Source organism: Rhododendron vialii, chromosome 4a (assembly GCF_030253575.1).
Source record: "Rhododendron vialii isolate Sample 1 chromosome 4a, ASM3025357v1".
Lineage (NCBI taxonomy): Eukaryota > Viridiplantae > Streptophyta > Magnoliopsida > Ericales > Ericaceae > Rhododendron > Rhododendron vialii.
The window spans coordinates 39,166,841-39,177,647 of record NC_080560.1 but is presented as its reverse complement, the minus strand read 5'-3'; the positions used below and the strand labels follow the sequence as shown (position 1 = coordinate 39,177,647).

The following is a 10,807-nucleotide window of genomic DNA, read 5'->3' as shown; positions in this document are numbered from 1 at the left end:
TAAATTGTCACAATAGACCTGTTTTTTTCTGTCAGAGATGTGAGTTACATTACTAAGACAGTAAGACAGACCAAGTTCGCTCCATTGACTTGAACATGAGATCCCACCCCACGCACTAACACCTAAGTCCACTTACGATCACTTGAGCTACAGCTTTGGATTTTCCGTAGCGATTAAAGCTTATGAAAGTTAAAAGTTATGTATTAGTTCCAGACCATCGACCACAATCTCTACATCACCCCTTAGTGTGAAATTATTCTGTAATCTAAGAGCATTGCCACATGGTGCTCCGAACCACTCCATAACCACACATTCTCGTAGTGTGAAATTATTCTGTAATCCAAGAGCATTGCCACATGGTGCTCCGAACCACTCCATAACCACACATTCTCGTGGAATCCACGACTAAATGTATGAATAACACATAAATATGTGGTTCTGAGATGGTTTGGAGCACCACGTGGCAGTGTTCCCGGACTACTAAAAAATTACTCCCCCCAAACCATTACAGGATCACAAATGATCATAGCTAAGCCCTTTCCGATCGACTACAATTACGACCATAGGATCACAAATGATCATAGAATGGCTAGAACTCCCTTATCCATCCAACTGCAATTCCTTCTATGTCGTCATTCAGGTGAAATTACAATACAATCCTTCCCGTATTTTCTTTAACGTACTAGGATAATATTACAATTTCTCACATGAATAAAAAACATAAAACGAGCGTAAAGGAGAGCGCAAAAACTGAATTTTCCAAATAATACGTATCGCGTTTTCGCAATGCAGAAAGAAAAGAACAGTTCTAAAGAGGGTTCTAAAAAGTGATCCAGACAACTTTATTAGACCAAGATATAGTAGCTGTACAATAACTGAAGCAACACAAAGATCTTGCCCAAAGTGCAAGCTACCCAAGAAGGAAAACCACCAACTCATTGCATTCTAACCGAAGGCACAACCACGTAGACAGGAAAATCCTACCTCTTCCCTCTTGTCCATTCCCCCAACAGCCACAAACAAACTCTCATTTCACTTATTTACATGACCCAACTCATTGCCTTTCATTCCCCATTTTGGCCCCCATGGAGGCATTAATAGGGTAGGGGCGAGGTACAGAGACGCGAGATAAACCCCATTTTGCCCCCCATGGAGGCATTAATAGGGTAGGGGCGGGTACAGAGACGCGAGATAATCTTCTCCTACTTTGTGGCTGCAATAACTGTTGGCCCTTCCACCTGAAATGTCATCCAAAAATCCACATTGTGGCTGTGTTAGAAATAAAGGATACGTGGTTCCAAGTGTATTTCTTTTAAGTGAGTTGAGTTGGGGACACAATTATGCCACATGAGGTTTACAAACAAGTTAAAACGAAATCAACACTGCAACGCGACGTTATATATAAAGAACTCTAAAGGGGGGAAATCATCACTATATTCACAAGACAACTGTTATTCGGAATATATGTGACTTCCATCCAGACAAAAAGGGCTATTGACCGGAAAAACTCATTAGCAATTTGATAGATGAAGCTAGTCGGGCGTGTATCGTCTTGATTTTAGTTTACCAATACCTGATAGTTTTTCATCCCTGAAATAACTTGAATGCATTTCCTATTACAGCCTTTGCTATAAAAATACGTCAATCTTCTTGTGATTCAGACGGAAGACATATAGCCTAAGAGTTGCAACAAGTCATTGACACTAATCTTCATTCAGCAATGACATTGACCTAGGGTTGGGGTTTGACATTATATGATGCATCAATTTAGGCAGTTGTACATGAATTAAAATGTTTTCAAGTAGTTGTCCCCAACATTAACTAGCACCCATGTAAATTGCAAACATGAATTGTCTCCAACATTAACTAGCACCCATGTAAATTGCAAACATGAATCTAATCTATTTCTACTTAAAGTTAAGCAATCATTTTACCATGAATTTTGCACCCCAAATTTCTTCCTCTCTAGCCGGAACAGCAGTAATCTTGTTCTTAGGATTCTCATAGCTTCTCAGTTCTCCAACTGTTTCTCCAACTGCCGTGGAGTAAAAACATCCTGTAAAATGCAATGGCATTGTTTTCAAACAAGAGAATAAAGGGAAAATCCGACTAACTAACAACATGAGTAGTTTCATGTAGTTCTCATGTTTTGTTTGCCAAAAGGTTTTTTGGAATTTCATTTGTGATCCTTGGAATTTATGTAACGCCAAAATAGAGTAAAAAGTTATACACCTAAAGGGCAATGTTTTTTTTTTTTCTTTTTTTGACGACATAAAAAGAATTTCATTAATCTTTGATAAGAGAAACCTAAAGGCCATAGGTCATTTCTAGGTCTGTTCTAAAGTGGAGCAAAATGCCAAAATAGAGTCTTGGGACACTAGTCACATGTTTCCAAATACCTTCACATTTTCGAAACCACTTTTAAGACATTTTCAAGCACATTTCTCGCGCCCATCAGGGCTAAATTGTGCATAATGACCACTGCTGCATTGTCATTATTCTTTTAAGTTTATTAGTCCATTTCATCCTATAAAGTTGGTCATAAATGAACTAAACCACAAAGATGATTACGCTAACCCACCTTGAGGGAAAGAAGCCAGCGACTTGCCACAAGCACCTTTGAGCAAATCAGCATCATTAGCAAAAGCTACATACCCATCAGCAGTAATTCCCCAATACAGAGGAACCTTACCAAATTGATCCTGTCACACCATACACCAACCCAATTGTGTTAAAGTCAAAGCAATAACATCTTTAACAAGGCCGAGTTTGGTAGGGGGAGAAGTGAAACACTTTTCATGAGAAAACACGTTTGATTGATGGATTTCAATGTTTTTGTTTGCAGGAAGCTTGTGGGGAGAAATCCATTTCGAAGAAAAAGCACACGCGCGTGCGCGCACACACAAATGCTTTTCAACCAAAAAAAAAAAAACATTTCCCTTGAAAAGTATATATGAACACGAAGAGTGTTTGTTTTCTCAAATGCAATTTTCTAAAAGAAGTTCTGAAACACTAATGGAAGAGGGCACTCACAGTAGCCACAAACAAGGTGGAGGTAGACTTGTCAAAGACAACGAAGGCAAAGTTGCCTTCAAGGTGACCCACAACATGGTTAGGTGGATAAGGTGCCCTGTCACGAAGTGCCTTGTAAGCTTCAATGACCAAAACCACCTCATTTGCAGACTTGCCCAATCCATACTGCTGTTTCAGACTCCCCAAGTTGTCAAGTGCTCCTTCAAACAAGCAGAATATCTCATCTTTCACTGCGAACGATCTGTGATTCCCATCATTCAAATGGTTGTTAGTTCGAGTCCAAAAAATTTAGAGTTGATAAAAGACGGGTAAAGCAACACCTAGAGTTAGTTTTTTCAGATCATAACTTCAAACTGTTCTGCATCATCACACAAGTGAATTTGGAACTCCATGATAACATATGAGGGTGTAAAATAAAAACATGAAAAGAAGGGGTGTTTTTTCCCATTAATGTTTGTTTCACAAATCATTTGTAATATTCCAAAAACTAGGTTGCACTATATGAGACATCCGAAGTCGATCACTAATTATTTTCTTTTATCACCAGTATAGGAGAGGGAAAGATGCATGGAAACGTTGTTTTGAGATATAGGATTGGGATTCTACCCTTTTGTTTCCCTTCCATGTTGGTGTAGGTTTACCGTTTATGATTGTGAGATAACAAAACGAAAGAGTATTTACAAATGAAAAAACCTCTACTATTACCTAGTTAAAATATGTGAATACATATGGCCTATTTTCATGTCTCAAAAGGCAAAGAGTGACACAGCTCTTGTTGAGTTAGAATTCACAAACAAAAGTGTTTAGCTTATTTCTAGCCTACCATGTGATGGAGTGCCCACAATAATGACACATGACAATCTAGAAGAACACGCAATCAGTCATGGGTTTAGTGATTAAAGGAAGGGTACAACCATTTGTTTTGTAGTCCAACCCATGAAATCTCCCCAAACAGACCACTAAAAAGTCTAAACTCATTATTATGCTCTCTTTTTTTTTCAAATAACCGGATGTCCGGACCAGTTTGCGCACACATTGACTAATTCCCGGGCCACAAAGTTAACGACCAAGCATAACCCCCAGTGGCCCCAGGATTTGAAATGTTTGGCTTCTATAGGAATGAAACCTGTAACCTCATAGAGGAGCACTAAACTCATTATGCTTTTACCCAATGCTATATCATAAATCAGACAGACAATTATGTGAACTTGAAGATTTTCCACTAACATTGACAAAAAAAATTATTGTCCCCAACGCAGTATTTATTTCAGTTTTCATAATTAGTGGAAAGTTCAACCAGGTCGGACCCATGGAATCACCATCAAAGGTAGAAAAGAGGTGTGACTATGGAGTATTTCTGGACCAAAGTGATATATAACCCCCACTTTGACACGGACAGTGAGTAGGTTAATTCACCAACCTCGTGATCCAGAAAATTCCACAATCACAAAACAAATCGCTTTCCAAAATATCTTTTTTGGAGCGTTTATTGCTTTATTATTTTTGAGGCAGCCATGGCCTCTGGCCTCGAAAACCGGCATGTTCACTGAATTCTAACAAAAAAGCTAGGCTTACAACGAAGAAAAAAGAGAGGAAAGAATGGAAAGGGCTCAATGGCTCATGGAGGAATCGTGACACCACATGCATGGCCCAAGCGATCTTTTTATCTGAATTAGAACATCTCCACTTCTTACTCAATTTTTTTACCGAAGGTTAAATAAAAATTTGGGTAAAAACTTGATTTGGTATGACGCAATCCAATGGGCAAATACAAATCTAGGCATAAATTTGAGTAAAGGTTTCATTAATAGCATAGTTGTAAATTTGAAGGGGAGAAAATAGCCTTCAAAATTTGAGTAAAGATTCGGTTCGAACCAAATTTGGGAAAAAATCCGAGTAAAACTCAAATTTAGTATGAGTTTAAGTAAGGATTGGAGTGGTGTTTTGGATAATTTTTACTCGAATTTAAGTTTGAGTTCAAATTTGAGTAAGGAGGGGAGATGATCTTACAATACGAGCACGAAACTCAGGGGTGTGAATTTGAGCTAAAGCAGACAGAGAGTAGAACAAGAGCATCTTTTGAAATTTGGCAACTCTTGGGTCTGCCGCGAGAGGGAAAATCTCTCGTAAATCCTCAAATACCGGTGTAGATGACCTACTTTTGAACAGACCAAAAAGGAGAATAATTGAGGTGCATGTAAGCTAGACTGAACACCCCTAATCGTCAAACAAGAGAACCACTTCTAGTGAAGTTGGTTGCTCATCTACCTCTCCCAAGTGGTGACCAGGGTTCGAGTTCTAGGGGGCGGAGCTTCGGAGGTGAGGACTATGGATAGTTTTTGGACTCCATGTGCTAACTCTAATACACCTACTAATCCCTGCTCATATATTAACCCCCAAAAAAAAAAAAAAATTCATCGAACAAAAAAAGTACTCCAGCTGGGAGAGTATATAGTATAAGATTCGCGACAACGAGCAGAAAAGCGTGAAAGAAAAGTTGAAATCCAGCTCGGAGAGTATATATATAATACTCCTTCCGTCCCACTTTGTTGTGTCTGTTTCTTGTTTGCGCCTTACAAAAAATTATTTATATCTTCCAATCTATAATATCTTTTATCATTTCAAAATTTTGTTTAAAAAAATTAATTAAAATTTATCAAACGATATCCATATTAAATATATAAAATATTATAAATTAAAAAATATAGATAATTTTTTAAGACGTCCTAAAAAAATATGCCCAACAAACAAACAAATCAACACCGCAATATAGTCGAATCTGCACCGAATAAAACTGTAACCAAGTCAACTAATTTGTGACAGGAGATAGGCTTGTCCGGTGGGCCCAAGTGATGGTCCATGCCATACGATTTCTACCATGGACCAGCTTGATTAACTACAGAGTACGATCCGAAGTTACTCCACTACACAACAAATCATTATCTACGGAAAAATTCAATGCTAAAGCAAAAAAAATAGAAAGGAAAAGTAAAATTGCGGTATACGACGGGATTATAATACTACAAACTTCTAATCAAACAGTAGAATTACGTGGATAGATCAACGTAGACGCAATCGGTATTTTCCTCCATTTTCTGAGTAGCCAAACAGTTTTCAGACCGTCGGATCAGAATAATTGAGTATGAATTTAACAGAATTCAGCAGTTTTTTAATCCAGTATTTTCCTCCATTTCCTAGGCAACCAAACGGTTCAAACCGTTGGGTCACCGGACCGTCGACTAAGTGAACAAAAAAATCAAAACCAAACTGACGCCCGTTCCAGAAACCTTCTTAAAAAATAAATAGTTTATTTCATATTTTTAAACTCAAAAATAAAGTAAATGAAAAATAACTTTTTAATTTTTTTTTTGCATCGTATAAATGATCTTATCGAGATTTTCCAAACAAATAATTTAGTATGAATTTAACAGAATTCAGCAGTTTTCTTTTTTTTTTTGAAACTGTCAATTTCATTTCAGAGCTCGAAGGCAATACAGATTTCATTAAAAGGTACCGGAAAGAACCAAAACTACCAAGATTTCGACACAGGCACCCCCTGTAAGCAGGACCGACAAAACGCCTAGATTAGGAACCAATCTAGGTCCAAGTAGTAGAGAATCCTAACGGACCCCTAGCTCAAACCCTCAGAAAACAAAGCACAACTGAAATCTGAAAAAGCAACAACAACTAAAAAACAACAAAAGAGAAAAACAGCTCTCCTGCCGGAGCGAACCAACAGTTGATTCACCCATAACGCGTGAAGATCTGCACGCTCCTCTATCGGATCAAGTCGCATTCAGCAGTTTTCTAATCCAGTATTTTCCTCCATTTCCTAGGCAACCAAACGGTTCAAACCGTTGGGTCACCAGACCGTCGACTAAGTGAACAGCAAAACCAAAACCAACTGAGGCCCGTTTCAGAAACCTTCTTCAAAAATAAGCAGCTTATTTCACATTTTCAAACTCAAAAATAAAGTAAATGAAAAATAATTTTCAATTTTTTTTGCATCGTATAAATGATCTCATCAAGATCTTCCAAACAAGATCTATATTGCATATTTTTAGATTTCAATAAACCTATAATTTTTTAGCTTGAAATTATCTTCTTAAAAAATAAGAATTTATTTTTTGTTCCGGAACGGAGCCTGAGTCTTATGTCCCAATCACTTGGGGTCAGCTGACTAAGTGAACAGCAATATTGTAAAATAATTGAGCAAAATTCTTTTTTATTCTTATTTGATTTTATTTGTATTTATTAATTTTGTGTCAAAAAAAATTAGATTATTGACTGGTACGAAAAAGTAAATAATTAGGAACAAAACTACTGTATTTTAATAAAGACAAATATAATTCAAAAAGTTTGTTTGTTGTTTTAGATTGTATTTGTCTGTAGTGAATTTTTTTTAAGACTTTGATCATAATTTTATACTATTAGATTCTTTTTCTCGAAACGAATCGATAATTCACAAAAAAAAAATTAACACAAAACTAAACAATGCGAAGAAATTTTGAATAAGGAAAAAAAAAATCTGATTCAATTATTTAGCTAAAACATTCCTCAATACGCGCGCCAATTCAGCAATCGTCCGTTTGGACTAAAATCATACTCCGAAATAGTCATCCGATGGTTTCCTTGACTTTATATCGTTCTACGATTGATCTAATTCATTTTTGTGGTCGTTGACGTTAATATACCTGGGCTGTATAGGGGACTGGTTGTGATGAGTGAAGGCCAACTGAGCATGGTCTCCGATCTGTAGGGACACGGCTGAAGGGTTAGTCTCAAGGAACCGGTTCACCAGCGCCCCTGCCTTAGTCTTCGGCGACGGAGTCCGGCTGCCGGCCGCTACCAGTTCGTCCGGTGGCGACACGATCGAGCTGCTGAATACTCCCAACATGGCTCCCTCTCTTCACCACACAGACGCGCGCACACACTCTCTCTCTCTCTGGAATTATAGAGACACAAGAAGGAAGAAATGTATCTTCAGTGCCTTTTGTTCTCTCTCTCTCTCTCTCTCTCTCTCTCTCTCTCTCTCTCTCTCTCGTTATAATTGAGCAGAGATGGGCTAAAACATAGGAGGTGAATTGGTGATGGGCTTGGCCATATATAGCCTAGGAGACGACCGTGGGTATTATCGTCATTTTCGTTTACTATAATTTTTCCATTTTGTTTTTTTTTTTATTTTCCATTTTGTTATCTGTACCATTTTAACATTTTTTACACGTAGTGTTTTTAAAAAGGCATGGTTATCCAATGAAGGGAAAGGTCTATGTTTTGGGACCCACCGTGAGAGGAGATGATTCCTGAGTGTCGTTTAGTGGCAGCGTGGGCCCCATATCCATCTACTCCGCTGAGGGAGCGAAGGGGCTACTGTCATCAAATTACAGCAGAGTGGAGCACCGCTTCGATTTCACTGTTCGAATATAATTTGAATGGTTGAAATTTTAAAAGAATTCTTTTAGGGAAGAAATTAATAATTCAGAACCTATTGCTGAAATTAATAATTCTTATTGGTAAGGGTCAATAAATTTTTTTGAGAAAATATGAACCATTAGTTATACCAACGTTGATTCAGATTTAAATTATCTTATCTAATTCAAAATCTGAACTGTAGACATGATAGACTGTCGAGAAATTTGATTTTTTTGGATAATTTTTGTCTTTATTTAAAAATAAATTTGGATCATAGTTTTTAACTTTTTCAATAATCTCTCTCGTTCAGACGAATCAATAATTTACAAAAATTTGACGCGAAACTCAACCAACAAATGAGAATTTTGTTTTTTTAATAAAAGCAAAAATATAAGCCAAATAACTTATTTAACCAAAACACCCATAATTTCACAAGTTTGTACATTATTTTCTCATTGTTTCGTAGTCCTAAATTAATTAAAAGATGGGTCCAATCTTCTTTTATTGCACCTATGAAACTGTGGATGGAGCCAAGTTATCTGTGTGTGTGTGTTTTATTTTATTTTATTTGATTAACAAGTTATCTGTGTTCTGATAACAACTAAAACCAATTAAAAACAAAAATCTATAATAAAATTATCGGTAGAATTTTTTTCTCCTTCTTTTACTTGGTCCTCAACAGGTGGAACTTTTCCCATTTATTTAAATCTAAAAACAAGTTGGCTACCCATATATACTTTGCATCTCTCTAACTAACAAAATCAGGGGGGCTGGATATATTTTGTCTGAAACCGTGTTCTCCCACTCATGCCATTCAGTTCTATCCCAATTAACACCTCTCTCTCTCCCGATCAATCAAACTCTCTGTATCGGCTTTTCTCTGTACCTTTGTTCCCGTTATAGTTTTAAGATCCCGTTCTAGAAACGAAATAAGAACTTATTTTTTATATAATAAGAAGGTTTGTTCCTGAAAATAAGAAGGCTGCTACTTATTTTGGAAGAATTTATATAGGTACCGACCGGCCGGGAAGGGAAATCGTACCGGCAGCCGCGCCGGGCCGTCTCCGACCGTCCAAAAATTCTATAAAAAAAAACGAAGGGGCCCGCGTGGGAATCAGCGGCATCCGAGGTGTGTAGAGTGCTTGATCCTAGCACCCTACACACCTCGGATGCCGTTGATTCTCACGGAGGCCCCCTCTTCTTTTTTTTAGAATTTTTGGACGGCTCGGATCGGCCGTCCGGTGGCCGGATATAGCCCGACGTGGCCGCCGGTACGATTTCCCTCCGCCGGTACCCATTATCATAGCAACAGTCTTATTTTTTGTATAAGGCAACTTCAAACTCAAAAATTATGTGTTTACACAAATAATTTTCCTACCACTATGGATCTTGTTTGATAGATCTCATTGAGATCTTTAATACGGTGCAAAAAAAAATTGAACTTTTTTTTTTATTTGCATTATTTTTGAGTTTGAAAATGTGAAAGAAATTTTTTATTTGAATTTTGTGGAATGAACCTTCTTATTTTTGAATGAGAAGTAGCAAAATAAATACTTATTTTTTAAGAAAATTTTCGGAACGGAGCTTAAGTAACCTTTAGAATTCACGACAGTTGATTTTTAAGCACTGAAATTTTAAAATACTACGACTTTAACGGCTCAGAACACAGGGGTACACGGGGAACTCGGTAGAGATGATTGAACGGGTAGTCATGAAGAAATGATTGTGTGGATCTGTAGTCGGGCTGTCTTGTCCAAGTGGCAAAGAAACAGAATTGAGACCCAATCATATTTTTGGGAAAATGATGGCACATGACGTGTTTTGATAATTAATAGAACCCTCCAAGGACATGCTAAGAACAATTGTTAATGCTGAAAATGCCCTTGACGGATATTAATTATCAAAACATGTCATTGGCTGTCATTTCCCATCATTTTACCACCACACCCAATTACAAACCCAATCACACATCCACATTCACAATAAATGTAGAGCCCGCACACAATACACACTCAATGTGTGTGGGCCCCATCCTTATTGTAAGTGTGGATGTGTATTTGAGTGTGTAATTGGGTGTGGTGTTAGAATTATTGATCGAGACCAAGTCTTACCCACAAATTAGTAATGATTATTTTAAAATCCGCCGAAATAGGTAGGATAATAGGTAAAAAAAATGTATTGATATCTGAAAAAAGAAAGTGTATTGATATTTATGAGAGTGTATTAATATCCGTAAAATATGCGTTAATATTCAAATTTATTTGAAAATATGTGTATATTACTTCACTTAGTGGACGGAGGTTAGCAAAACCGAATTTGTAAAAAAAAAAGAAAAATACTTATCACATGGTATATGTATGGA

General features: G+C 37.1%; 1 protein-coding gene and 1 long non-coding RNA gene across 2 annotated transcripts; both read right to left on the bottom strand.

Moving 5' to 3' along the window:
- Positions 1 to 818: 818 nt before the first annotated feature.
- Positions 819 to 8,109, bottom strand: LOC131321617 (stem-specific protein TSJT1). The gene is made up of 5 exons (XM_058352503.1): positions 7,728 to 8,109; positions 3,034 to 3,274; positions 2,582 to 2,702; positions 1,935 to 2,056; positions 819 to 1,238 (listed from the first exon to the last, which is right to left on the bottom strand). Exons 1-5 carry the CDS (start codon positions 7,928 to 7,930, stop codon positions 1,203 to 1,205), a joined length of 723 nt encoding a protein of 240 aa, XP_058208486.1. The 5' UTR covers positions 7,931 to 8,109; the 3' UTR covers positions 819 to 1,202.
- LOC131321618 (uncharacterized) lies at positions 5,472 to 6,942 on the bottom strand. Its single transcript, XR_009198591.1, has 2 exons — positions 6,875 to 6,942; positions 5,472 to 6,227 (listed from the first exon to the last, which is right to left on the bottom strand). It is a non-coding gene; the product is annotated as an uncharacterized LOC131321618 (long non-coding RNA).
- Positions 8,110 to 10,807: the final 2,698 nt, after the last annotated feature.

Bases quoted from the DNA above. Each gene is read 5' to 3' on its own strand.
- LOC131321617 (XM_058352503.1), bottom strand. From the start codon at position 7,930: ATGTTGGGAGTATTCAGCAGCTCGATCGTGTCGCCACCGGACGAACTG. The intron at 2,703-3,033 runs GTGAGTGCCCTC...ATGGTGTGACAG, and splicing joins CCACCTTGTTTGTGGCTACT to GATCAATTTGGTAAGGTTCC. The intron at 2,057-2,581 runs GTGGGTTAGCGT...TGCATTTTACAG, and splicing joins GCTGGCTTCTTTCCCTCAAG to GATGTTTTTACTCCACGGCA.